We start from the raw sequence: 25,983 nt of genomic DNA, 5'->3' as shown, positions 1-25,983 counted from the left end.
CTGGATTTAGTTCTGTCTCTACTTTTTGCCTGCTGCGTAACTTTGAACAAGCTCCTTAACTTCTCTGAGCCTCAGCCAACAGAGAAATCTGAAACATGGAAACATTACCTAAGACCTACCTTGCAGCATTTCTGTGGGATGGACTGTAATGTATAAAGGGAATGCCTGTATATACTGGCGCTAATAAACAGTAGCTATTTTAGGTACAGCACATAGTTGCTTCTCATGTGATTTAAGGAGTGGGGGAAGTACAGAACTTTTTTTTAAATGTTTAAAAAAAAATTTTTTTTTTCAACGTTTATTTATTTTTTTGGGACAGAGAGAGACAGAGCATGAACGGGGGAGGGGCAGAGAGAGAGGGAGACACAGAATCGGAAACAGGCTCCAGGCTCTGAGCCATCAGCCCAGAGCCTGACGCGGGGCTCGAACTCACGGACCGCGAGATCGTGACCTGGCTGAAGTCAGACGCTTAACCGACTGCGCCACCCAGGCGCCCCTTAAATGTTTTTTTAAATGTTTATTTATTTTTGAGAGAGAGATAGAGCGTGAGAGGCAGAGGGGCAGAGAGAGGAGTCACAGAATCCGAAGTAGGCTCCAAGCTCTGAGCTGTCAGCACAGAACCCGACGCGGGGCTTGAACTCATGGACTGTGAGATCATGACCTGAGCTGAAGTCGGACGCTTAACCGACTGAGCCACCCAGGTGCCCCAGTACAGAACTTTTGAAATATTTTCTTCCCCACTGTCTGAAATTCTTTATTTCATTTTCCCCCAATTTTTAAAATGATGGTAAAATATACACAACATAAAATTTACCATCTTAACCATTAAAAAACTCTATTTTAGAGACAGTGCTAGTGGGGGAGACGGATGTGGGCAGAGAGAAAGAAGCTTCACACGCAGCACAGAGCTGGAGGCAGGGCTGGATCACCACAGCCCTGGGATCATGACCTGACCCAAAATCAAAAGTCCAACGCTCAGTGTTCTGAGTCAACCAGGAACACCCCCCCCCCCCCCCGCCATCTTAACCATTTCTAAGTGTACAATTCAGTGGTATTAAATGCATTCATAATGCAGTGCAACCATCATCATCATCCATCTCCAGAACTCTTTTCATCTTAAAGACTGAAACTCTATACCCATTAAACAAAAACTCACCATTCCTCCTCTTCCTAACCTCTGGCAGCCATTATTCTACTTTCTAAGATTTGGACTACTCTAAGAATCTCATATAAGGAGAATCGCACAGTATTTGTCTTTTTGTGACTGGCTTATTTCATTTAGTGTAATGTTCTCAAGGTTCAAATGTTGCAGCGTGTGTCAGAACCCCCCCTTTTTTTTGAGGCTGAAGAATATCCCTTTGTATGTATATATCACATTCTGTTTATCCATTCATCCATTATTGGCCCTTTGGGTTACTTCTGCGTTTTAGCTCTTATAAATAATGCTGCTCTGGGGCGCCTGGGTGGCTCAGTCGGTTAAGTGTCTGACTTCAACTCAGACCTCAGCTCAGATCATGATCTTGTGGTCTGGGAGTTTGAGCCCCAAATCCAGCTCTGTGCTGACAGCTCAGAGTCTGGACCTGCTTCGGATTCTGTGTCTCCCTCTCTCTGCCCCTCCCCTGCTCACACTGTCTCTCTAAGTAATAAATAAACATTAAAAAAAAAACATTAAAGAAAATAATGCTGCTCGGAACATGGCCTACAAATATCTTTTTGAGACCCTGCTTTTAATTCTTCCTGGTGTTAAAAGACAAAATTCAACTAAGAAAATTTAAACATTAAATTGGCTTTATTCAATGATTATGAATCAGGCAGCATCCCATCTAGCAAGTAGAAAGGGGCTGAGCATACAAAATAGAAGGCTTTAAAATTTTTTTTTTAATGTTTTTATTCATTTTTGAGAGACACAGAGAGAAAGAGTACGAGCGGGGGAGGGGCAGAGAGAGAGGAAGATAGAATCTGAAGCAGGCTCCAGGTTCTGAGCTGTCAGCACAGAGCCTGATGTGGGACTCGAACTCACAAACTGTGAGATCATGACTCGAGCCAAAATTGGACGCTTAACGGACTGAGCCATCCAGGCGCCGCTAGAAGCCTTGTTTTTTTTAAATCTCTACGCCCAACACGGGGCTCCAACTCACAATCCTGAGATCAAGAGTCATATGTTCTACTGACTGAGCCAGCCAGGTGACCCCAAATGGAAAGCTTTCATAGACAGAAGGTTGGCAGGGATGAGGAAAAATTAGATTACCTATCTTTCTTTGGGAGACGGAAGGGTCTTTCAGGCAGATTGCCTCACTGGTGCCTGCAAGGTTACCTCACTAGCCTGACCAGTTAAGAGTACATTCCTGGGAGGGGCTGAAACAGAAATTAGGTTAGATTTTAAGTCTTGGTTTGTTGACACACGCTTAGCACGAGTGACTCCATTTTGGATCCATTTTTGGCTTGTTTAACCCTTCTTCAATTCCAGAAGTGGAATTCCTGGATCATATGGTTTTAATTTTTTGAGGAACTGCCAAACTTTTCCACAGCGGCTGTACTACTTCACATTCCCTCCAACAGTGCACAAAGGCTCCAATTTGTCCACATCCCCACATTACTTGTCTTTTTCTGTTTCTTTGATAGTAGTCATCTCCTAATGGGCGTGAGAGTCTTTGTTTCATTTTAACTACTACTTGAAATTCTATTGTTAAGGATTTAGTCATTTGGGGCTAACAAGGACTCTCTTTTAAAAGGCAAATATACTTGAGAGCTATCTGTCTTTCTTACCTCCCCTGGTCAGTGTGAGTCTCACGTGACTTCCTGGTAGTTACTGGACTCTAGTTAAAACCTCTACTTCTCAAATCTTGCACCCATAGCCTTGACATTGATTGATTTTCTCATGCAAAGTGTGAACTGCCTGAAGAAGTACTAGCATTTTAGGTATAATAAAGATTGGCCCCATTATCAAGTGTTAGAAATTACAATTGAAAAAATAAGGTCAATAAAACATAAGATATGGCACTATGAAACCTTATTGCATTCAAATTGTTTAATAAATTATTGTTTAATATTCATTTATTTATTAAAAATTTTTTTAATGTTTATTTTTGAGCACGCAAGCAGGGCAGGGGCAGAGAGAGAGAGGGAGACACAGAACCCCAAGCAGGCTTCAGGCTCTGAGCTGTCAGCACAAAGCCCGATGTGGGGTTCAAACCGACAGACCGTGAGATCATGACCTGAGTTGAAGTCGCACATTTCAGCGACTGAGCCACCCAGGTGCCCACTAATAAATTTACTTAAAAACATTTATTGAGGGGCACCTGGGTGGCTCAGTCGGTTAAGCATTCGACCTTGGTTTGGGCTCAGGTCATAATTTCACAGTTTGTGGGTTCGAGCCCCGAGTTGGGAGTTGGACTCAGTGCTGACAGTGTGTGGAGCTTGCTTGGGATTCTCTCTCTCCCTGTCTCTGCCCCTCCCCTACTCATGAGACACATGCACTTTCTCTCTCTCTTTTTTTTTTTTAATTTTTTTTTTTTTCAACGTTTATTTATTTTTGGGACAGAGAGAGACAGAGCATGAACGGGGGAGGGGCAGAGAGAGAGGGAGACACAGAATCAGAAACAGGCTCCAGGCTCTGAGCCATCAGCCCAGAGCCCGACGCGGGGCTCGAACTCACGGACCGCGAGATCGTGACCTGGCTGAAGTCGGACGCTTAACCGACTGCGCCACCCAGGCGCCCCTCTCTCTCTTAAAATAAATAAACTTTGGGGCGCCTGGGTGGCTCAGTCAGTTAGGCAGCCGACTTCGGCTCAGGTCATGATCTCACGGTCTGTGAGTTCGAGCCCCGCGTCGGGCTCTGTGCTGACAGCTCGGAGCCTGGAGCCTGTTTCGGATTCTGTGTCTCCCTCTCTCTGACCCTCCCCCATTCATGCTCTGTCTCTCTGTCTCAAAAATAAATAAACGTTAAAAAAAATTTTTCTTTTTAAAAAAAAGAAAAAATAAATAAACTTTAAAAAATAAAATGAAAAAATAAAGACATTTATTGAGTAACATATGAGGCAATGATGCTAAGCCCTTATATTACTTATAATATAAGGTCAGGGTGTTTTCCTGTTTGGCTCACTGCTTTATTCATAATGCCTACAAGAGTGTCCAGACCCATAGAAAGGGCTTAATAAATATTTGATGAATGAATGGATACATTCTGCAGATATACTCTGCGGTTCTCCAAGTGTAATCCACAGACTCTGGGAGTGCCTAAGAGAATTACAGGGAGTCTGCAAGGTCAGAACTATTTTCATGATAATATGAAGACATGATTTGCTTTTTCACTGTGTTTACATTTTCACTAATGGTGCAAAGACAACAGCAGGTGAGATGGCTGGCACCTTAGTGTGAATCAAGGTGCTAGACTCATGGTATTCTCTTCTGCCACACCTATGCAATAAAATAATTAAGAAGCCATTTTCAAAAATTAAAAAAAAAAAAGCCACTTTCAGGGTGCCTGGCTGGTTTACTCTGGCTCATTCAGTAGAGCATGGGACTCTTGATCCCAGGGTTATAAATTTGAGCCCCCTGTTAGGCATACGGTTTACTTAAAAATCTTAAAAAAAGAAAAACCACTTTCACTTAAACTATGAAACAGTACATGGGGCACCTGGGTGGCGCAGTCGGTTAAGCGTCCGACGTTAGCCAGGTCACGATCTCGTGGTCCGTGAGTTCGAGCCCCGCGTCAGGCTCTGGGCTGATGGCTCAGAGCCTGGAGCCTGTTTCCGATTCTGTGTCTCCCTCTCTCTCTGCCCCTCCCCCGTTCATGCTCTGTCTCTCTCTGTCCCAAAAATAAATAAACGTTGAAAAAAAAATAAAAAAATAAACTATGAAACAGTACAAATAATTAATTTTGTGAAATCTCTCTTCTGGAGTATGTATCTTTTAAATGTTTTGTGTAATGAAATGGGAGTTTTACATAAAACCCTTCTGCCACTTACTGAAGTATATGGTTGTGTGATTGAGATGTGTGAACTGAACGAGCTTTTTTTCCCCCCATAGAACACCATTTTTTCCCATCTAAGTACTAACCAGGGCTTACCCTGCTAGTTTCCAAGATCGGGAGTGTTCAGGACGGTACGGACATGGACTTTAGAACACAAGTTTTGTGGGGCACCTGGGTGGCTCAGTCGGTTGAGCGTCAGGTTTCGGTTCAGGTCATGATCGCACGGGTTTGAGTTTGAGCCCCGCGTGGGGCTCTGTCCTGACAGCTAGGAGCCGGTTCCAATTCTGTGTCTCCCTCTCTCTCTGCTCCTCCCCTGCTTGTGCTCTGTCTCTCGCTCTCAAAAATAAATAAATACACACTAAAAAAAATTTAGGACACAAGTTTTGTTTGAAAGAATGACAGGGAAACTATAGTTATTCAAACTTGCATATTTGAATGGAATGAGCCTGGCACATGAAAAGTGACTTAAAGTACTTTTGTCAATGATAAAATTTGAGCTTTCAAGAAAAAATTGTAATTTTGGAAAAGGTGCTTGGTATCCACCAAAGTGAGCTTGACAGCTTTCCAAGATTTTTGTGATGAGATCAATGATTATAATGTATGTGATTTTTTTTAATGTTGAGTAGTGAAATGCATCAATATTTGGAAGATCTGCATAATTCAGTAAACCAATATTTTCTGAGTGGTTTCAGATTCCCCATTGCAATTAATCTTTAAGAAATTACCGTTTGTTGAGTTTTGCTAGTATCCACAGTTATTGGAGAAGGCTAAAAATACTCCTTCCTTTTCTAACTATGTATCTGTGAGAGCCTGGAGTTTCTTCATTTCCTAGACCAAAATAACATAGCAAATCAGAGAAAATGGGGAGGAAATATGGGAATCCAGCTGTCTTCTATTATGCCAGACGTTAAAGAGATTTGCAAAATTGTAATGCAATGACACTCTACTAATTTTTTGGGGGAAGTGTAGTTATATTTCATAAAACATATTAACATGTATTGGTTTATTATTATTTTAGGTGAATTAATACATGTTCTTAAATTTCTCAATTTTAATTTCTAATCCAGTGAATATCCCACATAAACAAACACTCTTAACCAATTTTGAAGAATGTTGGGGTGCCTGGCTGGTTCAGTCCTCAGGACATGGGACTCTTGATCTTGGGGTCATGAATTGGAACCCCACGTTGGGCGTACACTTTAATAAAAAAAAAAAAATGTAAAGGGATCCTGAGACTAAATGTTTCAGAAAAGCTTTTCTGAGGTTTGTGCATAACCTCCATTCTACAGATGAGGAGACTAAGACTTAAAAAGATTTAGGATCAAGTTAAGCCCCCACAGTCCAGTGTAGTGCTGGGTATTGCACCAAGGCCGTCTAAAGCCAGAGCTTGTATTTTGTGACCCTTTTTCCTTGACATTATTATCTTTGCAAAAATTACCTTTAAACAGGTTGTTAATAGACGTTTCAACAACATAAAAAAATCATGATATCCAACGTATTTTCTTTTTTACTAACCAGCTGCGCGATTCTTCTTTGGGCTTGTTTCCGCGAGTCAAACGGGTGTTTGCTGGGCCATCTCAGTTCGGTTTTCGCTCTGACAATCCCTGGTTTTACCAACGTGAGTTGGTCAGTGGGTTCGCCCGCCCTTGATAACTCCGCGGGGGAACTGCAACCCAGTGGGTTCAAATGGGGAAGCTCTCGGGACTTTGAGACATTCCAGGAATGTGGGCGTTTTCTTCCCCGACCCTCCCACACTCCAGATGGCCCTCGGCCCGACAGAAATGAAGGCGACAACCTCCTCACACCTCCCGGTCCGGGGACCCTCTTTCGGACCTTTAATGACGCCCCCTGGCCGCTGATTGGCTGCGCCTGACGACGACGAGCGGGACACGGCTCTGGACTGGCCGTCAGAGCCCACTCACCGCTCCTCACCCGCGTCCACTCTCCAGTGTCCCGAGTGAGTCTCAGGGGGCCGGGACTCCGGCCAGGGACTAGGCGGAGCGAGCGCGCCGCCTCCAGAGCGGGAATCTCCACTAAGAGCTCGGGCCTGCAGGGGCGGGGCGTCCTGGGCACCCGCGATTGGCGTGGCCGGGAGCCTTCTCCCGTCGTGCACCGGGGCACCGGCCACTTACCCGGAAGGAGAAGCCAAGGCTGGCTCTATGGTGCGGCGCTGGCGGTGTCGCTGTGGGGAGTGGGTGCTGCTCTCAGGTGAGGGGTCGTGGGCGGGACCGCGGGGACAGATCGCTGCTCTCCAGTGAGGCTTGAGCGTCCAGGCTGGCGCTTGGGGGTGGGGTTCTCGCTTGACGTTTTAGGGAAGAGGCTGTCTCACGTCCCGGGATGAAGGCGGGTGCTTGCTCCGGATCCAAGGAAGGAATCCCGGCTTTTCCATTTGTTTTCAAAGTAGAAAGCATCTTTCCTTTCCACTCCCCAAGCTGAATCGCCAAAGGAGAAGAAGGGTCATGGGGCCCTTTTGCTCCTAGTTCGTTAAGAATGGAGAGGGAGTGGTCAGAGTAAAAGAGTTTGGGGACAATTACCCAAACGGCTAGGGGTAGGAGTAGTGACAAGTATTTTACGGGGATGGAGGCGGTTCTTGCTAGAGTGTGGTCGCCTTTGTGATTTACCTTCCATGTGTAAGGAGTGGCAAATTACAAATGGACAGAAGGATGGAGTGGAGCTGCTTGGTTGGGAATACACAGAACTTGGTCAGAAAAGGGAGCATTCTCTACCACGTGTGGGTGTTTAGGCAGGAGAGCTTTTTGAGTTGCCATCTGGCACCAAGGGCTCAAGAATGAGTAAGAAGGGATAGGAGTCTTGGTGGCTCAATATACTTTTATCACCTGATGTAAAATAAATGTTTTTTCATTTATTTTGAGAGAGAGTGGGAGAGAGAGAGAATCTTAAGCGGGGTCCGCGCTATCAGCGCAGAGCCTGACGCCTGGCTGGATCTCGGGAATTGTGAGAGCATGACCTGAACTGAAATCAGGAGTCAGATGCTTAACCTACTTGATTAAGGTGTTTTTAATTTGTTTTTAACCTCTTTTTGAAGTAGTTTAAATGGGGGTTAAAATGGTGGGAAAGCCTTGAGTTAACTACCTTGAATTTTAGGACACTGGAGAGCTTTACAAGGAATCTGCTTTGTATAAAGCAAACAACTGGATTCTTCCCGGAGATATTGGTGCTGGTACAGATGGAGAAAGAAAAGGAAGCTTTGGATGTGATTGAAAGGACCCGGGAAATGCAGTTAGTGCCGAGTGGGATGCATACGTAGCTGTAGCTGAGAGGATCGCTGACTTACCCTTATTTAGGTGACCTGGATCCATCTCCCAGATCACGAGCCAAAGTTAAAGAACTTCCTCCTTCCCCTTCATAGGCAGAACTGAGCATTTTCTTGTGAGGAGTGGCATCTATGCGGAGGAAGCTGATGGAGAATAGTAGTTACTAGAAATTATTATTTGGAGTCTGGGTTTTTGTATTTGTTCCAGTGTCTAGCGTTTTTAAGGGCAAGTTACAATTGAAACTTTGTTGGTGCCCTTTAAAGTTAGATTTAAGTATACAGCCTATTGGGGGGTGCTGGGATTTTTTTTTTTTTTAAGTGAGTTTATAGCTATTTGTTTCTAAGTGGTTTTAGCCCCAAAGGAAAGGAGAGGGACTTGCACTTGGAGGTGGTGGAGGGCCCTATACAAACTCTACTTGAGCCTCAGAACGATGACCATTTCATTACTAAATTATGGTCCTGAATTTGGCAAACCTTTCAAGGCACAGGAGATGTGTTGAGCCCCACTGAGTGTATGAATGACTGATTTCCTTGTTCTCATCTTTCCCATCGTTACTTTTGTGAAAAAGACACTTCAGAATGTTGAACCCTCTGCTTCTGTGCTGACAGTTTACCAAATGGCTGAAAAGAGAAGAGAAAATTTTATTATTTTTTTAAAAATCTGAGGTGGTTAACTGTTCACAGCTAGTCGGTCTGTTCTTTTCGGTCACAGGCATATGACTGCTTGTATCGGAGATGTTATACTTTGGGCGTTATGGAATTGGAATTTCCTTTCAGTTCAGGACCCCTTTGTGACGGTGATTTCATCAGATGGAAAAATCAGATTGTCGGCAAGAATACGAAGAGGGTATTACAGTCACAAAAACTCTGGTTTGCTCAACAGTGTAGCCCAATCCTGTCACATACCACGCAGTTTTGTCTCTGTGTGCAGTGGCTAGGGTGGAGAGATCTTCTGGTATTCTGGAAAGAATTGGGAAAGTTGTTTGCTCTGCTAATTTCGTGGTGTAAATGAGCTCCCCTTCTCTTGAAACGTTAGCCTTGTGTTAGCAAAACATAAAATACAAAGAAACTCATTACACACTCTTCTAATGGTAAGGCAGAACTAATAAGAGAATGTGTTTCAAATTAATTGTAGGACTGTAAAAATGAGTGGGTGTGTGAATGGGCATGGGGGGGGGGGTGGGGAGGAGAGGGAGAGCTTAGAGATAGTCTTGTTTTCCCAGGAGCCAGCCTGGATCATTTGTTGGCAGTACATATTGGCTGAAGTCAGTTTTCATTTCAAGGTAAATTGGAAAGGGAAATTAAACCTTATTGTTCTGCTCTTAAGAGAGGAGAAGGGGGTGGAGGCGGCAGCCAGGGTGGATGCTGTTGGAGTGGTTCTAGGAGTAACAAGATTAGTGCTGTATTTTAACAGAAGGTGACATCATGGGCCCCTTTGGACTCGAGTAACCCTGTGCTGTAGGCTTCATGGTCCCCTTGTCGGAGTGGGCGATGTCGCTGCACATGTAAACTGCCACACTGGGGGAAATCAGGGGCTTAGGCTTTAATGAATCTTTACAAAGGAGCGGAAAACATCCCGAGCCGACCTGTGTGCAGCTGTGGGGTGCTTGGGCAGAGGTACAAACCGGATAGCATGTCGAGAGAGGAAATGATTGGGAGCCATTGGCTTGGGTTCCGGAGAACAGATTAGATAAAGGAAGGTTGCCACTGGGCAACCCACTCAGGTGCTCCCGGAGCTCTCCAGCTCGATGATTTACCTCTGGGTAGGCGACTGTAGGGTTAGCAAGACAAAGAGAGACTTTTAAAAGCCTTGGTGTTTGTGGGGCGTGGTTGCCTCTAAACCGCCAGGAGGGGGCAGTGTTAGGCTCGCTTGCTAGGGTGTGTAGTGTGTGCCGGTGAGACACTACTGTCACCTGCAATCCTCAAGCAGAGGTTTTACAGCTGAACTTGCCTGTTCTGGCTGCTGGAGGTGCACAGACCCAAACCTGCTTTGGCTGGAGGTGGCCTAGTTAAGGGTTCTGGCAGTGGTCTGCACAGGGAGTCAAATCATCTGGGTTTTTAGCTTGGCACTAAGCTACTGGCCGGGGGGGGGGGGGGATTTTTTTGCTTCCTCTTAAGTTTTACACGAGAACGAGAAAAGTTGCCTGGGTTTTCCCAGGGGTTCAATAAAGAATTTTCAGGGTGTTGCCTTGGTGAAGAGTGATAAGAACAGAGGCATACTAACCGTGATTGTTGCCCTGTCTTCTGTCCCTTATCAGATGTTTTCTTCCAATGGGCTTTTGCTGTAGGATGTTGGAAAACCAAGAGCAGGAGGTAAGCGTGTGGTCTCCAGGAAACAGGTGGGTAAAAGTTTGGTGGGATTTGGGAAAAGATGCAAATCATTGCTCCGTGGTATTGTACTGACAGTAATACCTCGGGGGTGCTGATGAGCTCAAAATAAAGGCAGGAGAAGGAAATCCATAGTAAAGCCATGCAGGGAAATGAGACTCCATTTTGACCTTTTCCATTCATCGGAATACAGTTGAATGTCACATTCACGAGGGCAAGGATTTTTGTCTCTTGTTCACGTTCTGCCCCCAGTGCCTTAGAGCCGAGTCTGACACATAGCAGGTGGTCAATAAATCCTTGTTGGATTGAATGAATAAATGAATGAAAGTTGGTGCTGATTGGAAAAATCTGGCCACCTGTGTTGTCAAAGTTGCCTTACTGTGTGGCTGAGCCGAAGCTGAAGGAGCCTTTCTTACCTCCAGGAGGTGATCACTGTGCGTGTTCAGGACCCCCGCGTGCAGAATGAGGGCTCCTGGAATTCTTATGTGGATTATAAGATATTTCTCCACGTAAGTGCATCACACTTTTGCATTGGGATCAACACTCTCTAGCACTGAGGGCTAGTGCTGAGGCAGAACCTTTTTGTGGGTATTTTGACTGTCCGGAGACAGAAGAAAAGGAGGGAGGAGGGGCATGAACTTGAGATAATGGGTGAGAGTTGCTTTCTAGCTGCCTGGTGGCACCTTGCTCTGGTCAGATGGCTGATGGCTTGGATCCTCCGTCAGAGGGACCATGGGGAGTTCACGTAAACTTGGTCTTTTTCTACCTGTTTTTTTTCTTTTTCACGTACTTCCTCCTGTAGACCAACAGCAAGGCCTTTACCGCCAAGACGTCCTGTGTGCGTCGCCGCTACCGTGAGTTCGTGTGGCTGAGAAAGCAGCTACAGAGAAATGCTGGTTTAGTGTGAGTTTGCTTCTGCTTCTTTCTTGGATCTGAGACTGGTGCTTATGTGAGAACCAGAGTTTACAATAAAAAACAAACAAACCTGGCAACGTGTCAGGCACTTAGGAACTTGAGAAATGTGTTCTTAAATTATGTTTTCAAGTCAGTGGAAAAAGTAAAGACAGAGTTCTTACTTCTAGTATTTTGACCTAACAAAGTCATACAAATATCAAAAATATTTTTCTTTTTTTATATGCATATTCATCCAGGGCTAAACAAGTATACTGCTAGCATTTTATGTGTGCGTGTCACTGGTTATCAGAAACCTGTTAGCACCTGGACTTAACGTGACCAGTGGTGTTCCTGTCCATTTGACCTGTAAAAAATCTTAATTTTTTTTTCTTTTTTGTGCAGAGAAATTTTCTGAGAGACATAACAGACTGAGGGCCTTAGGGAAAGTAGTACTGTTCACTCCTCACTTACACCATCCCAAATAAGTCCTAAAACTGGAGACAGTTTATTTTTTTTATTTTTTTCAACGTTTATTTATTTTTGGACAGAGAGAGACAGAGCATGAACGGGGGAGGGGCAGAGAGAGAGGGAGACACAGAATCGGAAACAGGCTCCAGGCTCTGAGCCATCAGCCCAGAGCCCGATGTGGGGCTCGAACTCACGGACCGCGAGATCATGACCTGAGCTGAAGTCGGACGCTTAACCGACTGAGCCACCCAGGCGCCCCAAAACTGGAGACAGTTTAGAACAGAATGCTCTGGGGACAGGTGGCCAGTGGGTGCCCGAGCTGGTTAGTTAACATGTGGGACTGATGAAGCCGCTGTCATGGGTCAGGTCCTCGTTGCCAGTTAGGATTTCCTCTGACAGATCCTGCATCCTATTGCCTGGCCTGTTTTTTGTTTTTTTTTTTTTAAGTCTGTTTATTTTAGAGAGAGCGAGAGTGTACGCACGCACACGTGCGTATGAGTTGGGGACAGGGCAGAGAGAGAGGGAGACACAGAATCCGAAGCAGGCTCCAGGCTCCGAGCTGTCAGCACAGAGCCGGATGCGGAACTCGAACTCACGAGCTGTGAGATCTTGACCTGAGCCGAAGTTGGATGCTTACCCTACTAAGCCACCCAGGGGCCCCTGGCCTGTTGTTTTTTTAAAAATATGTTCATAATAGAAGCTAGGGAGATTTAAAGAATTTGTGGATGGCTTGCTACAACTCAACGACTTTTAGAAAATTCTAAGCATGTGACCTGCTTGGGTTGGAGGAGGTAGGTCTTAATTTACACGCAGGGACCCAGCAGGCTCCACATCTCCATGTCCAGGTTTCTTCTTCTTACTTATCTATCTATCTATCTATCTATCTATTTAATTTATTTTTTAAAATTTATTGTTTTTGAGAGAGAGAGAGTGAGAGAAGGGCAGAGACAGAAGGGGGACAAGGATCTGAAGCAGGCTCTTGTGTTGATAGCAGAGAGTCTGATGCGGGCCTCGAACTCACGAACCATGAGATCATGACCTGAGCCGAAGTTGGACACTTAACTGACTGAGCCACCCTGGCACCCCAAGTTTTTTCCTTTTTCAAATAAGAGCTGACAGGGGCGCCTGGATGGCTCAGTTGGTTAAGTGGCTCTTGGTTTTGGCTTAGGTCATGATCTCTTGGTTCTTGGGTTCGAGCCCTGTGTCGGGCTCCATGCTTCCAGTGCAGAGCCTGCTTGGGATTCTCTCTCTGCTCCTCTCTCAAAATAAATAATGCACTTAAAAAACAAACAAACAAAAAAAACCTAAAAGCTGATGGTGGGAGTGGGTTTTGTAAACAATGTAGTATAGCAGCAATGAAGTTTTGAAGTCATAGATGTGATTCAAATACCAACTCTGCTGGTTACTAGCTGTGTGACATCGGGAAATTTACTTAACTTCTCTGATGGTGCCTGACACATGGATGTCCCGCAGTCGGTATTAGCCTTGCCCCCCTCCCCACCTTATTAAAAGCTATGTGTATTGATTTGTGCCTCTTTTTAGGGGGTTTCCTTGCTCAGGGGGTGGAATGACTGTCTTTAATGTCACACTCATCTTGGGTGTTCAACATTATGTGACCCCACAGCCCTGTACCTGAACTTCCTGGGAAGTCAACCTTCTTTGGCAGCTCAGATGAGTTCATTGAGAAGCGCCGGCAAGGTCTGCAGCACTTCCTGGAAAAGTGAGTGGGCGTGGTGGGCTAGCACCTGCTTCACTCGGGTGGGCAGGGAGGGGGAGGGGGCCAGGCAGGATGGTCCCTTTGAATAGACAGGCACATTTATGGTAGATGCCTTTCTCGCACCCCCATACCTTCAGTGCTCCCTCAAGCCGGAAGCTCTTCAGCAAGTGGGGCTGGGGAGGGCAGCTGCTCAGGGTGATGCTGTGTTGTACGTCCTGTGTTTTCCCCAGGGTCCTGCAGAGTGTGGTCCTCCTGTCAGACAGCCAGTTACACCTCTTCCTGCAAAGCCAGCTCTCGGTGCCTGAGATCGAAGCCTGTGTCCAGGGCCGAAGCCCCATGACGGTTTCTGACGCCATTCTTCACTACGCTATGTCAAACTGTGGCTGGGTCCAGGAGGAGAGGCGGGGTTCTTCTCACCTGGCTAAAGGAGACCAGCCTAAGAGGTACTGGAGCTCTCATTTCTGAGGCACCGAGGGCTAGGACTACTGTAGCCCGGGCCAGTGAGGTGTCCGTTGGATAGAGAAGGTCCTGTCACGGCATTGGTAGCCTTTCAGAAGAGGCCTCCTTCCCCTTGTGCATGGTTTTCTCATCTTGTGCGCTAGGGTCTGAGCATCTGGGCTACCTCGTCCCTGGGTAGCAGGCTCTCCTCTCGAAACTTGGGGAAAAGAAGACTTTCTCATTCTGTTCTTTATTTCTCTCCCCGCCATTTTACGTAATTAATTAATTTTTTAAATGGTTATTTTATTTTTGAGAGAGAGAGAGAGCATGAGCAGGGGAGGGGCAGAGAGAGAGGGAGGACAGAGGATCCGAAGTGGGCTCTGAGCCGACAGCAGCGAGCCCATTGTGGGGCTCGAACTCCTGAGCTGCGAGATCATGACCTGAGCTGAATTTAGACACTCAACTGACTGAGTCACCCAGGCACCCCCCCCAACTCCCGCCCTGTTCAAGTAACAATTTTGGGGCACCTGGCTGGCTCAGTCAGTGGAGCGTGTGACTCTCGATCTTGAGTTTGTGAGATCAAGCCTCACATTGGGTTTAGAGATTACTTAAAAATAAAATCTTATAAAAAAAAGTGACTTTATTGAGTTATAATTTACATATTTTAAAAGTCATCCTTTGGGGCGCCTGGGTGGCGCAGTCGGTTGAGCGTCCGACTTCAGCCAGGCCACGATCTCGCGGTCCGTGGGTTCGAGCCCCGCGTCAGGCTCTGGGCTGATGGCTCAGAGCCTGGAGCCTGTTTCCGAGTCTGTGTCTCCCTCTCTCTCTGCCCCTCCCCCGTTCATGCTCTGTCTCTCTCTGTCCCAAAAATAAATAAATGTTGAAAAAAAAAAAATTAATAAAAAAAAAAAAGTCATCCTTTTAATGTTACAGTTAATGTAGTTTTTAATTTGTTCACAAAGTTGTGCAACTGTCAGTCACCATAGTCCATTTTAGAACCCCAATTTTTATCATCCCCAAAGAAACCTTGGACCCATTAGCAGTGACTCCCCATTTTCCCAAACTCCTAACCCCTGATGAGCACTAGTTTACTTTCTGCATCTGTGGATTTGCCTGTTCTGAACATCTCACACAAGCAGAGTCATACGAGGTGTGGTCTTTTGTGCTTGGCTTCTTCGACTCCGCGTTTTCAAGGTGCATCCGTATTGTAGGGGGTTTCAGTGTTTAATTCCTTTTTATGGCCAAATAATACTCCGTTTGTATGGCCGGCCCACCGTTTGTTTGTTTGTTCACTTGTGCTTATCTATTGATTTTTGTTTCTCTGATCATGCCCTTCTTTTTCCCGTCCCGTCCTTTCCCAGTTGCTGCTTTCTTCCACGATCGGGCAGGAGGAGCTCTCCCTCACCACCTCCCAGGGAAGAAAAGGACCATTTCGAGGTGTGGGCTCCCGTTGTTGACTCTGAAGCTCCTTCCTTGGAAGGCCCCCCTCTGCCACCCTCCCCCTCGCCATCATGCTGTGATTTTACAAGACCTGATGAGGGGACGTCTGCTCCTCAGCCAGTGAGGAGGGCCATGGCAGGGGACCATGCTGTGCCTTTGGACCCTGGGCAGTTAGAAACGGTTGTGGAGAAATGAGCTCTGGTCTGAGCCCTGGGTTCTGCTCCGAGGCGGCAAGGGGACTTGCTGGGGTGGGATCGGGCACAGGGTAGGTGTGGGCGGTTGGGCCACTTAGTGTCTTACGGTTGCCTCTGCTCAGGTTGGTTGCACAGAGGCGGGTCGCAATAGCTCCTCAGGCTTCCTCCGCAGGATTAAACACTGTACAGTTGTAAGGTAGGCGTAAGGCCCGCGGGCTGTTGGTTTTGCACGGAAACACTGGGCGGGGGGTGGTATATTTACTCCCCTGGGAGCTGAGTTTCTTTGGATGTTCGTTAATGGACCCGAGAGCATTGCCTCAGGTGACTGGTTTTGGGGACCTGCAAGTGGCAGATTTTAAGCTGTCCTGTTGCATACTGACCCAACAGAAACACTTGCGTAGTTGTATTCCCGGGGGCTGTGTTTTTGCTGCGGCCCTTGGAGCACTTTGTTTCTGGGAGGCTGGCCTCTTGCCTGCCTCCTTTGGTGGACCAGGCGGTGAATGTTGATTCTCCCACCCCCTCGCTTGCCTTCCTTCACTAATCCCACGGAACGGAACAGTGCTGTGACTCCTCTGTCGCCGGGGTTTCCCGCATATCCTGAGACCTCAGTCTCACCACGTGGGGCCTGAGCTCATGGCCATCTGCGGAAGAGAAGCGGTCGGTCACAGCCCGAGGAAAGGCAACGGCTCGGGGTTTTGTTTTAGAAAAGGCTGTCCTGGGTCCTGCGCTGTCGCTGTCTTTTCCAGTTACAAAGCAGAGATGTGACTGTGTTTTCTGCACGGTTAGCGTGGGCTCCTTTCTTTTTCGAATCCTTCTCTTCTCCCTGAGTAATAGCCTCCTGCCCCCGGGGCTTCAGCTACCACGGTGTCCCTCTGCTGTTTTGCAGGGAGGCCGTATGTTCAGTCCAATGGGGCGCAAGGGCTTTGTCTGTGCCTGGAGAGAGGGCTCTGGGGATGGAGGTGAGGAACGACACGCCTTCACACAATGAGGCATTCTGCCCTCCTGCTGCCATAATTCCTCTCCGTGGAGAGCCGAGCGGCTAGGAGCCCAGTGCCGCTGGCGGTGTGCATTGCGTGGCGCTTAGGTGTGGGTGTGGGTGTGGGTGTGCTGTTCTCCTCTCGCCCACCCCCCCCTCCTCTGGCCAGCCCGCCCTGTCTGCGGGCTCCTTTAACACCAGCCTGTGCTGTGGGACTGTCATGGCATTTAGTTCAGAGTTGAGGGGCTTTGGCCTGAAATAAAATTCCAAGTATTTAAGACGGTTGTTGCCATTCGTGTCTAACAAGCTGTAGCAGAGGAGGAGGGAGGGAGGGCTGGCAGTAGTTGCTTTCATAAATCATGAATTTATCAGCGTGGAAATAACGGTTCAGAGCCGGGGGCCGCAGCTCTCCGGCACTGTGTGTGCCGCGCTAGTCCACCGCTGGAGGAAGGGTCGTCTTCTGGAGAGCCAGGATCCGGCTTTTCTCGCACTTGTGGGCATGAACCTTGTTAGGGATAATTTACCTGCTGCCGCTTCCGTCCTCGCAGCCTGTCTGAGGTGCCAGGTGCTGAAAGAGAAATAAAGTTTGTCAACAGGCAGATGCAGAGCCCTGGCTGGGACCCATCCCTCTTTCCTGCCCGCCTCCCCTGGGTCTCTCCTTTATATGATGCAGCGGAGCAAGGCGAGGCTAGAAAACCTACAGAGGCAAATCCAAAATGTCAAAAGAAGTTCATTTAAAAGGGGAAAAAAACTCCATACGCAACCCTCACAAAAACCCGACAGATGCTAAGCTAATGGCATCCGCTCTGCCGATTGGTGGGGATGACTCATGAATATTAATGAGTCCAATGCTCCAAATGGTGCAGCTGTGAACCCAGCTGTGCCTGAAGCTCTCTGATCTCGAAACTTCCAGACAGGAGCCGGAGGTGGTCTGTGTCAATTCCCTACTCAGCCAAAAAACAGCAAGCTGGGTTGGCCTTCTTCTGTTCGCTCCTTTTCTTCCTGGAGTTGGTGCTCAGCAGCTAGTTCTGCCAGCAGGGTAGGCTGCTGGGACAGCAGGAGCCGTTCAAAGACACGGATGCGATTTTTCTGACTCCCGGCTTTTTTAATGATCCATTACCAGCAGTGCGTACAACAGCAGCTCAGTTAATCCAAGGCCAGGCGCCATCCCAGCACCGTCTTGTGCACAGTTGAGTGTATGCCATGGGAGGAGATGTCCTAAGAAGGGAGGGGAAGAGATTTTCTGATGCGGGCCTGGAGTTGCCAGGAAAACAGCAAAACCAAAATTTCCTCTCCATCCAGGCAGTGCCATTGGCCTGTCACGTTTTACTCCGTCCCTGCGTGTGCTAAGGGCCGGCTACCAGGGCTGGTGAGCTCAGTAGGGAAGACTGGGGAGCCCCTGGGGAGAGGGGCTGGCCCAGCTGTACTCAGCTCAGCTTTTGTGGAACTCAAGTATTTTGCGTTTGAACTTAGATTTGAGCTGGGCTCTGTGCCTGATGTAGTCACCTTTTTTCTGACTGCTGCTTCTGTGGCCCAAGTCTGTTCTTTCCTGTTACCCGGGATAAGTGTGCTCATGCTCATGGCTTTCATCTTGTTTGGTGGATGGAAGGGTGTGTGTGTGTGTGTGTGTGTGTGTGTGTGTGTGTGTGTGTGTAGGGGGGTGGAGGTAGGTTTTCTTGTACGAAAACAAGTCTCCTTTGCATCCTCTGACTTGACCTCAGTGTCCAGTGAGGAAGGCAGGGCAAGTACTATACTCATTTTCTAGCTAAGGAAACTAAACTGTGGTTTTATGGGGTGGCTGTCTGGCTCAGTCAGAAGAGCATGTGACTCTTGTCCTCGGGGTCATGAGTTCAAGCCTCACGTTGGGTATAGAGCCTACTTTAAAAAGAACAATTTTTTTTTTAAAGCATGTTTTTTATTTATTATTTAGTTACTTAGTTAAAATTTATTTATTTTAAAAGTAAACTCTACCCCTGACATGGGGCTCAAACTCACAACCCTAAAATTGAGAGTCACGTGCTCTACCAATTGAGCCAGCCAGCCCCCCCTAAAAAACATGTTTAGGTGGTGGGAGAGCATATTCATGTGAGAGTTAGTTTCCAAGCTCTGAAAGACCGGGTGTTTGTTTGTCCCTCCCTCTCCCCCCCATTTATTTTTAAACTAAAATAAACCCACTGCTACTCAAGGTAAAAAAAAAAAAAAATATGTCCAAGTCCACCTGCACAGCTTTTTGGAGTTGTCTCAGAAGTCAGAGCCCCTCTGCAGTCCTCAGCTTTCTGACTGTGGAGGCCTTAGATCCACACCACCAAGTCCTAGACACCTCTCTGGTAGCTTAGTTTGGGAGGTGATCGTGACTCTTAACAGTCTGATCGGACATTAAGTTAACTGCATGCTTGTGAATTTGTTTATATTCGCAACACCTTAGGGGTGGGGAGGACGGTGAGCCAGGAAGATGTGAAATGGGGTCGAAGGGAGAAATGGAAATAGACCAGTGCCTGGCCTGCCTCACGGAGGCTGCAGGAGCATTCAGTCAGGGACTGGGGTGGCATCTGCAGATTTCTGTGTGAGCAGCCAGCTGAGACGCAGCTGAAGTCAAGCAGATAACCAGCGCTGCGAGGGACGGTGACTTCCTCGGTCACGCCTGGGCACTGATCCCAAGCAACCTTCCTGGGCAGCCCTCTGCCAGCAGGACTCCGCTCTGTAGAGGGCATGTCACCTGGCTCAAAGTAACCTGTCCTTGAATTGTGGATGAGTGTCCCCCCCTTTCCTATTCTCCTCGCCCCACTCTACCTTCTTTCCTGAGGGTGTGCCCACCCCACTTTGGGAGCCCCCCACTCACCTCTTCTAATTTATGCCCTGCCCTAGCTCTCTTCTGTGCACAACGCTGAGGAACCACCACAAAGACCACGTATGCATTTGGCTTACCAACAGGGCAGTGGGGGCCACTGCTAGCATGTTATTAGAGAAATAACTTATTGGGAAAAATCAGTTCCACTTTAGAAATGGCTAGATTTGGAGTGGTAGCTGGAACCTCATATCTCAACGTCTAATAAACACGGACAGTTTATGCTCCAAAGGATAACAAGAGCCACACTTTTTAGAAGACACAATGCTCCTGATTCAATGAGTAAAGTGAATAATTTTACTCCCTTCCATTCAGGGGAGACCTGGTCCACTTCCACCAGCAAAGGAAGAGAAAAGGGAGCATTTACACAGCAGTAAAAGGGGCAGGAGTAGTAAGTAGAGCGACATGGGAAAGCCAGAGTGTGAGAATTAAGAGACTACCTGAAAGTCTTTTAAGGTTTTTTTTTCTCCCCCAGAAGTGCAGGAACATGAGATGCTTCTGTAATCTTTGGATTATGGGAAACCCCCTGCCGAAATTTCTTAATCTATGGCTCTTGGCGTCCCTCCTTCCGTCAAGCACCTTTTCCTTCAGACCATCCGTTTCCAAGGGGCCAGCTAGTTTAGATCCTTCCGTAAGTGCTCTAGCCCTGTGTATGGACTTCCCCTGGTGGCTAAGCTGGTAGGGGAGGCCAGCCCCACCGGCAGCCTGACCCAAGTCCCTTGAGCAGAAGGCCCAGAATAGTGAGAGCCCAGGGCAGTTTGTTGGAGGCAATGCAGGTTGCCTGCTATAAGCTACGAGACTTAGATATATTCTACCAATTAGGGCACATCTGTTCAAAGTGCTGAAAGGCGGGCACTGTCTCTTTAAGAGCCATCCCACTCCTCTCCTTGAGTGATGAGGGCTGGGAGCACAAGGGAGTCGAATGCTGATTAAACAGTCCTACTGCCCAGCTCTGTTAGAAAATTACTGTAATTATGATCCAGTCCCAGCAGAGGGATGAGTTCCAATCCTGCTAATAACCCTTCCAGGTGCCTTGGATTCGGAGCCCAGGGGAGGCAGCATTGACAGGGCTCTGGCTGGCACCAGGGCCAGCGATGGCCTTGCTGTCTGGCCCGTGCGGGCAAAAACAACAAAGGCAGTAGACCCCTCATCCTGTCTTGGCCTCCGGAGAGAGCAGTAGGTTTTGGTTGTGTTTTATTTATTTATTTATTTTTAGTTCTTGACAGAGCTCCTAGGAGTTATTTTGCATGAGAAAACTTCCCTTAAAAACTAACGTGAAAGACCAGGAAGGGTAATTGCAGCAGGGAGATGACAGGTGCCCTGACACTTGCCACTTCTGCCTGAGGACCGCCCAGGCCTACCCAGTACAAAGCACAGGAAACCAGCACCCCCCATGGGCTGCACCTGCCCTCGTGCCGTGTTTCAGTGAACTTGGTTTCTTGCTCTGAGGTCGTACACGGCATCTCGCTCAGTCCTGATCAAGAGTTCTGATCAGGGCTCCCCTTGTAGATTTCTGCCACAGGAAAGGGAAACAAGGATCACAACCGCAGAGCTCAAGATGTGAGACACTGGCACGCAGCTCTCTAAATCAGCAATTACAGGCCCATTCATTTGCAAACATTTTTGCAGTCAAATGCTCTCCCCCTGAGCTATACCCCCACTTTTGCAAACATTTTTGTAGTGGAATCTGCAGCAGTGCAGGCAAGCAGATCTCCATGGAGCTTCGGGGTTGGCCTGCTGGTTCTTAGACCCTGAGGAATTCATGGCATTTTTACCCTAGGTCTTCCCAACCTAGCAGTAAGCTTCTATCACTATAATCCAGTGGCTAAAGCACACACTTCTAGAAGGCAGGACAGTTTCTCTGTGCTTGGCCCTACGCACACCAATGTCCCAAGACCATGGTTTTCAACCACGGGGGATTTTGTTCCCAGGGAACGTTTGGCGCTGTCTGGAGACAGTTTTGGGTGTCAGACCGGGGAAGAGGGGGTGAGTGGAGAGGAGTACTACCAGCGTCTAGTAGGTGGAGAACAGGGATGCTGCTGAACATCCTACAGCGTCCCCAACAACATGAAATCACCTGCCCCCAAGTGTCAATAGTGCCAGGTTAGGAATTCCCCACTAACAGAAGAAGTAGTAAAGCTCCAAGTTCTGCCCCGCCCCCGCACTGCCCTAGCGACGTCGAAGAAATGATCTAAAATCTCCAGATGCCAGGTGCTTTCCCAGAGGTGGGGTATGTCAGTGACAGGCCCTGCGGGGTGCCGACCCATGGGAGGCATCCAGTACGGGGCGGGTGGTGTGCTTGTGCCACTTGGGGGGAGGGGGGTGGGAGGTTCAAGGCAGAGTAAGGAGTGTCTGACCGCAGGTAAGAGGGAAGTGTCTGTAGCCTGTTTTCTGTTCTCTGATCTGATGAGGGGATAAAACAGGGCCAGCTGCTCACCATCAGGTTAAGAGCGTCTACAGTAGAGCCAGATGCCCTCTTTGAGGACCAGCACTAGAAGCCTCTTGGAACTCGCTCCCATCACAGGAGGCAAGGGAGCAGCGCACTGTTGCCCAGGGCTACAGACGTGCTTCCCTCCGTGGCGCCTTGCCAGGTGGAGGGGTGGCTGGCCGCGATGGGGCCCCGTGACGGAACTGAACACACACAGCGGCCAACAGCCGGCCAGCCCCACGAGCAGCCTGATGCCAGAGATAGCGGGCCTCTCGGAACAGCCTAGGCATCAGGAAAAGGAGCCTAGTTGGCAGAGTTTGTCTAGGAACTGGGCTGGCAGGGGAGGACTTCATTAGGAGGAATTTCCCAAGTGTCGTATCTGGAGAGCCAGATAATCTGTCTACCGTCCACTCACTCCCCAAGTGACTGGATGCCCCATTTTGCCTGATTTTTAGGGGGACCTCTCATCCTGGTTTATGCCTGTGGTCTTGGCCACAATGATCAATTATCAATAACTCCCCCTTTTGTCTCCAAACAATGTCTGGGAAATAAGTTATATGGTCACCTTGTTAATTCTAGTTCAGTTTCCTCTAATACGATAGTTTTTTTTGGGGGGGGAGGCATTACATTTATAAAAGATTTTTGTACGAAGTGGGCTACATCTGAAAATGTATTGCTAATTGAATCCTATAGAGTTGCAAAAGAACGGTCATCGATTCACACTAATAACAACAAAAACCTCCCACCAAAACAACCTGTTTTCTGAACAGTTAGTTTTTGATAGGGAAATAGGGAGAACACTTCAAATCCCTTGAAGAAGAAAAATCTCTTTTGAGTTGCTAAGTTTCAAACTCCCTAACCAATCTCTAAATTCTAAAGGGAAATGAAATGGCTGGGCGGGAGGGAAGGGGAAGGAGCAAGGGACTATGGTAATCCACAAACTAGAAAATGAGTCTGAGTCACTGGGCTGTGTCGCAGGGATAATCCTCTGTGTAGACGGCTGCTTTTTCTAAATCAGCTCCACAGATTTTGCTGGTGCTCCAGGAATTAGCAAATCAATGCCATGTTAAGATTTATCCTTCCAGAGCCACTCCTGGTGGGGAGACCTGTGGGGAGGGCTTCTCTTTGGCCAAAGATTAAAGCACCTCTGAACTTGTCATCTGAGAGTTTTGTTCTTATATGAAAACAAAACAAAACAAAACATACTTTGGTTTCTTTTTTTTTTTTTTCTTTCTTTCTTCAACTCCATCTTTCTCAGACTGGTTTTTAAAGGCAGGAATGTACCCTCACCCCTTCCCCCCTGCACATGCGTGATCTTGCTCTTTGCACGGAACCACTGCTTCATTGTGATGCAAGTGACTGGCACCAAAAGTAGAATTTGAAAATGTGTCGCTGGAGGTGTCTAACTGCAGCCCAGCTCGGGTGATTCAACAAGCAGAGCAGCAGACTGAGAATTTCCGGGGCTGTTCATTGTATTTGCTCTTTCCCGGGCAGATTCTGTGTGATTTTTGTCCAAGTCAACACCTTTCAGATCCTCAGCTTTGCCACTTGCAGAGACTGATGGCAAATGAGGCGGTGCAACTGAGCAAGCTAAAAAAAGAAGTGAACGCTAACTTGAAATCTAGGCAGTTCCTCACAGGCTATGTTGAGATCAAGTATCTGTCTCCAATGGGAGGGGGCGCGTCTCGTCCGGTCCAACTTTTGCCCTTGCTGTCACTTTAAATGGAATCAGACTGTCTGAATTTAGGAAATGAGCAGCAAGAGGAATTCCCTTCTCTTTCCCATTTTTTATTCGCCAGAGGAACAGGTGCAGTGGGTTTTGAGTTAAATACAGATTTTTTAAGAGAGACAACCATATGAGAAAATTTAACATTGAGCTGGTGCAAAACAGTGTCTGTGCTATTTTGCTATATGGATGACAGAGAAAACACACTAGGAGAAAGTATTTTTAGTGAAATGTAGCTGAAAGGCTGCTTTCAGAGCATTTAGGATTCTCAGATATCAGCTTGGACAATGTGGGCCAAATGTTAGCAGCCCCGGGTCAGATTATCCAGTGGATGTCACTAAATTAGTTGTTCTCGGATGTTAGGCGTTCTCGGTAAGTTATTACTTATTTACCTGTAAAAGGCAGATATACATTTGCTTCTTAAATTCAGGATCTTGGGGCGCCTGGGTGGCTCGGGTCATGATCTCACAGTTCGTGGTTCAAGCCCCGCGTCGGGCTCTATGCTGACAGCTCAGAGCCTGGAGCCTTCTTCAGGTTCTGTGTCTCCCTCTCTCTCTGCCCCTCCCCTTCTCATGCTCTGTCTCTCTCTGTCTCAAAAATAAATAAAAACATTAAAAAAAATTTTTTTTTTAAAAATTAAGGATCTTTCTGTTCTTCTTTTCCTTCCTTTACATAAAATCAGGAAAGGGAAAAAGCCTCCCTCTCCTATTTCCCAGGCCAGACCAATCAGTGGCCATCAAGAAGCCATCCTACATATAATGTGGTTAGATATGTGGTCTAATGCCCCAGTTATCCAGTTAGTAAGGTGGGGCTTTGGTTAGCGGAGTCAGAGAAGTGGTAATCTGATTAGCCAGTTGCTTTCTGAGGCTGTTGGTTAAAATAGTGGCTGTCAAATTGAGTGGGAGCAGTTTTGGTAGGTGTGGCTTAGCTTCAGACAGACTGTAGGAATCTACTGCTTCCAAAAGGTCTCCTTTAGAACTTTCTCCTAAAAGAGAATGTCCTTCTGCCTGTAGATAGTCTTATCAACCCATCCGACTTCCTCTGTCTTTTCCTGTAACCATGTCAGAGATCGCCAGATGGCTATGGACCAAATTCCTGATTAGTCCATTTGTTCATATCTTTGAGGGCCAATCTAATTTCTCTTTCTGCTGAGTTTTACAGCTAGAAGGATCAGAGGTCTGAGAGTTTTGTTCTTGCAGTTGATGGGGGTGCCAAAGACCTGCACAGTATGGCATGTGGTTATTTCCTCCCACCTCCAGGCATAGAAGAAACTATTGCACTAAGGGGGATTTTGTTTTAAATGCTGGAAGCCAATGGCCATGATACCGAGAGGTTGCTGAACTATGCAGAGAGTGAAGTTACCTTGACCTTTCTCCTTTTTCATCCCTCTTCTGACCCTGCCCCAGAAACCTGCTCTTCCTCTTCTGGTTTTCCCTTTTCTGGTGTCTCATTCACACAGCGGTGGCACAATGGTGCTCTCTCCTCTTAGCCACCAGCCTTATAGCGTTGGGTCCTTGGGGGTTCTTTAAGGGAGGGAACACTCTGGGGGCATAGAGGGGTTTCTATTTGCCTCCTCCGGTAAACACTTCAGAACAATGCCCATTGTGCTTACCTGTAGGTTGGGATTGGTGCAAAGCTTCCTGAAAGGGAGGCAATTGGTTGTTTTTGGTTCATCTGCTCATCTGCTGCCACCTAGTGGTTCAGTCTCCTTTAGCGCCCTGTGTAAAGCGGAGGGCACATTATCAACAGTTCTGTATTGCCTTTTATCTCCCTCTTTTTTGTTTTTTCTGCCAGACCCCATTGTCCCCTTTTCTTACCTCTTTATCTTCTCATACACAAAAAGCTTCTTTTTTTTTTTTTAAACTCCCGGGTCAGGCAATCTGGAAATGAATGGCTGTCATAAAATGTTCTGAGAAACTTGGGATGCATTGACAGCTCTCCAGTTTCCTCTTGGTGATGTGAAATGGGTGTCTTACTGCAGGGCTAGAATACGGTTGTTGCAGAGGTGAGGAGGGCTATTGCCATTCCAGGACTGCTCTGAATAGGCAGTTTCAGAGGTAAAATTTCTAGAGCTGCTCAGTTGTACATTTTCCAAAATTTCTTGCACAGTGAGTCTGGCCATAAATGATAGCTAAGCCTTATTGAGCAGTTACTACAGGCCAGGCGTTGTTCCAAGTATGTTACACATGTTGCCTCTTTAATTTTCCTAATGACCCACCGAAACAGAGTCCCCACTAGATTCTAAGGTGGAGAAATTAAGGCATAAAATGTCAAGTAACTTGC

General features: G+C 47.2%; 2 protein-coding genes and 1 long non-coding RNA gene across 6 annotated transcripts in view; 1 reads left to right on the top strand and 2 right to left on the bottom strand.

The window, feature by feature from the left end:
• Positions 1-6,648, bottom strand: part of CBX1 (chromobox 1) — a 28,871-nt gene extending 22,223 nt beyond the window's left edge. The window contains exon 1 of the mRNA XM_045488558.1: positions 6,488-6,648. The gene's annotated coding sequence lies outside the window, so the exon portion shown is untranslated. The remainder of the gene's footprint in view (positions 1-6,487) is intronic.
• Positions 6,649-7,069: 421 nt separating this feature from the next.
• On the top strand, positions 7,070-16,979 carry SNX11 (sorting nexin 11). Of its 4 annotated transcripts, none has more exons than XM_045488557.1 (8): positions 7,082-7,180; positions 9,470-9,529; positions 10,505-10,559; positions 10,997-11,083; positions 11,377-11,477; positions 13,561-13,656; positions 13,884-14,096; positions 15,453-16,979. In XM_045488557.1, exons 3-8 carry the CDS (start codon positions 10,518-10,520, stop codon positions 15,724-15,726), a joined length of 813 nt encoding a protein of 270 aa, XP_045344513.1. In that variant the 5' UTR covers positions 7,082-7,180; positions 9,470-9,529; positions 10,505-10,517; the 3' UTR covers positions 15,727-16,979. The 4 variants fall into 4 exon arrangements, with proteins under 4 accessions (XP_045344512.1, XP_045344513.1, XP_045344511.1 ...); XM_045488553.1 differs by lacking the exon at positions 7,082-7,180 and adding an exon at positions 7,946-9,093; XM_045488556.1 differs by lacking the exon at positions 9,470-9,529 and having other exon boundaries at positions 7,070-7,180.
• A 184-nt stretch (positions 16,980-17,163) lies between these two features.
• Positions 17,164-25,904, bottom strand: LOC123603535. Its single transcript, XR_006714925.1, has 3 exons — positions 25,313-25,904; positions 17,822-17,919; positions 17,164-17,269 (listed from the first exon to the last, which is right to left on the bottom strand). It is a non-coding gene; the product is annotated as an uncharacterized LOC123603535 (long non-coding RNA).
• Positions 25,905-25,983: the final 79 nt, after the last annotated feature.

This window comes from Leopardus geoffroyi, chromosome E1 (genome assembly GCF_018350155.1).
Source record: "Leopardus geoffroyi isolate Oge1 chromosome E1, O.geoffroyi_Oge1_pat1.0, whole genome shotgun sequence".
In the NCBI taxonomy this organism is placed as follows: Eukaryota; Metazoa; Chordata; class Mammalia; order Carnivora; family Felidae; genus Leopardus; species Leopardus geoffroyi.
The sequence above is the reverse complement of the archived record's forward strand: the minus strand, read 5'-3'. Positions and strand labels throughout refer to the sequence as shown.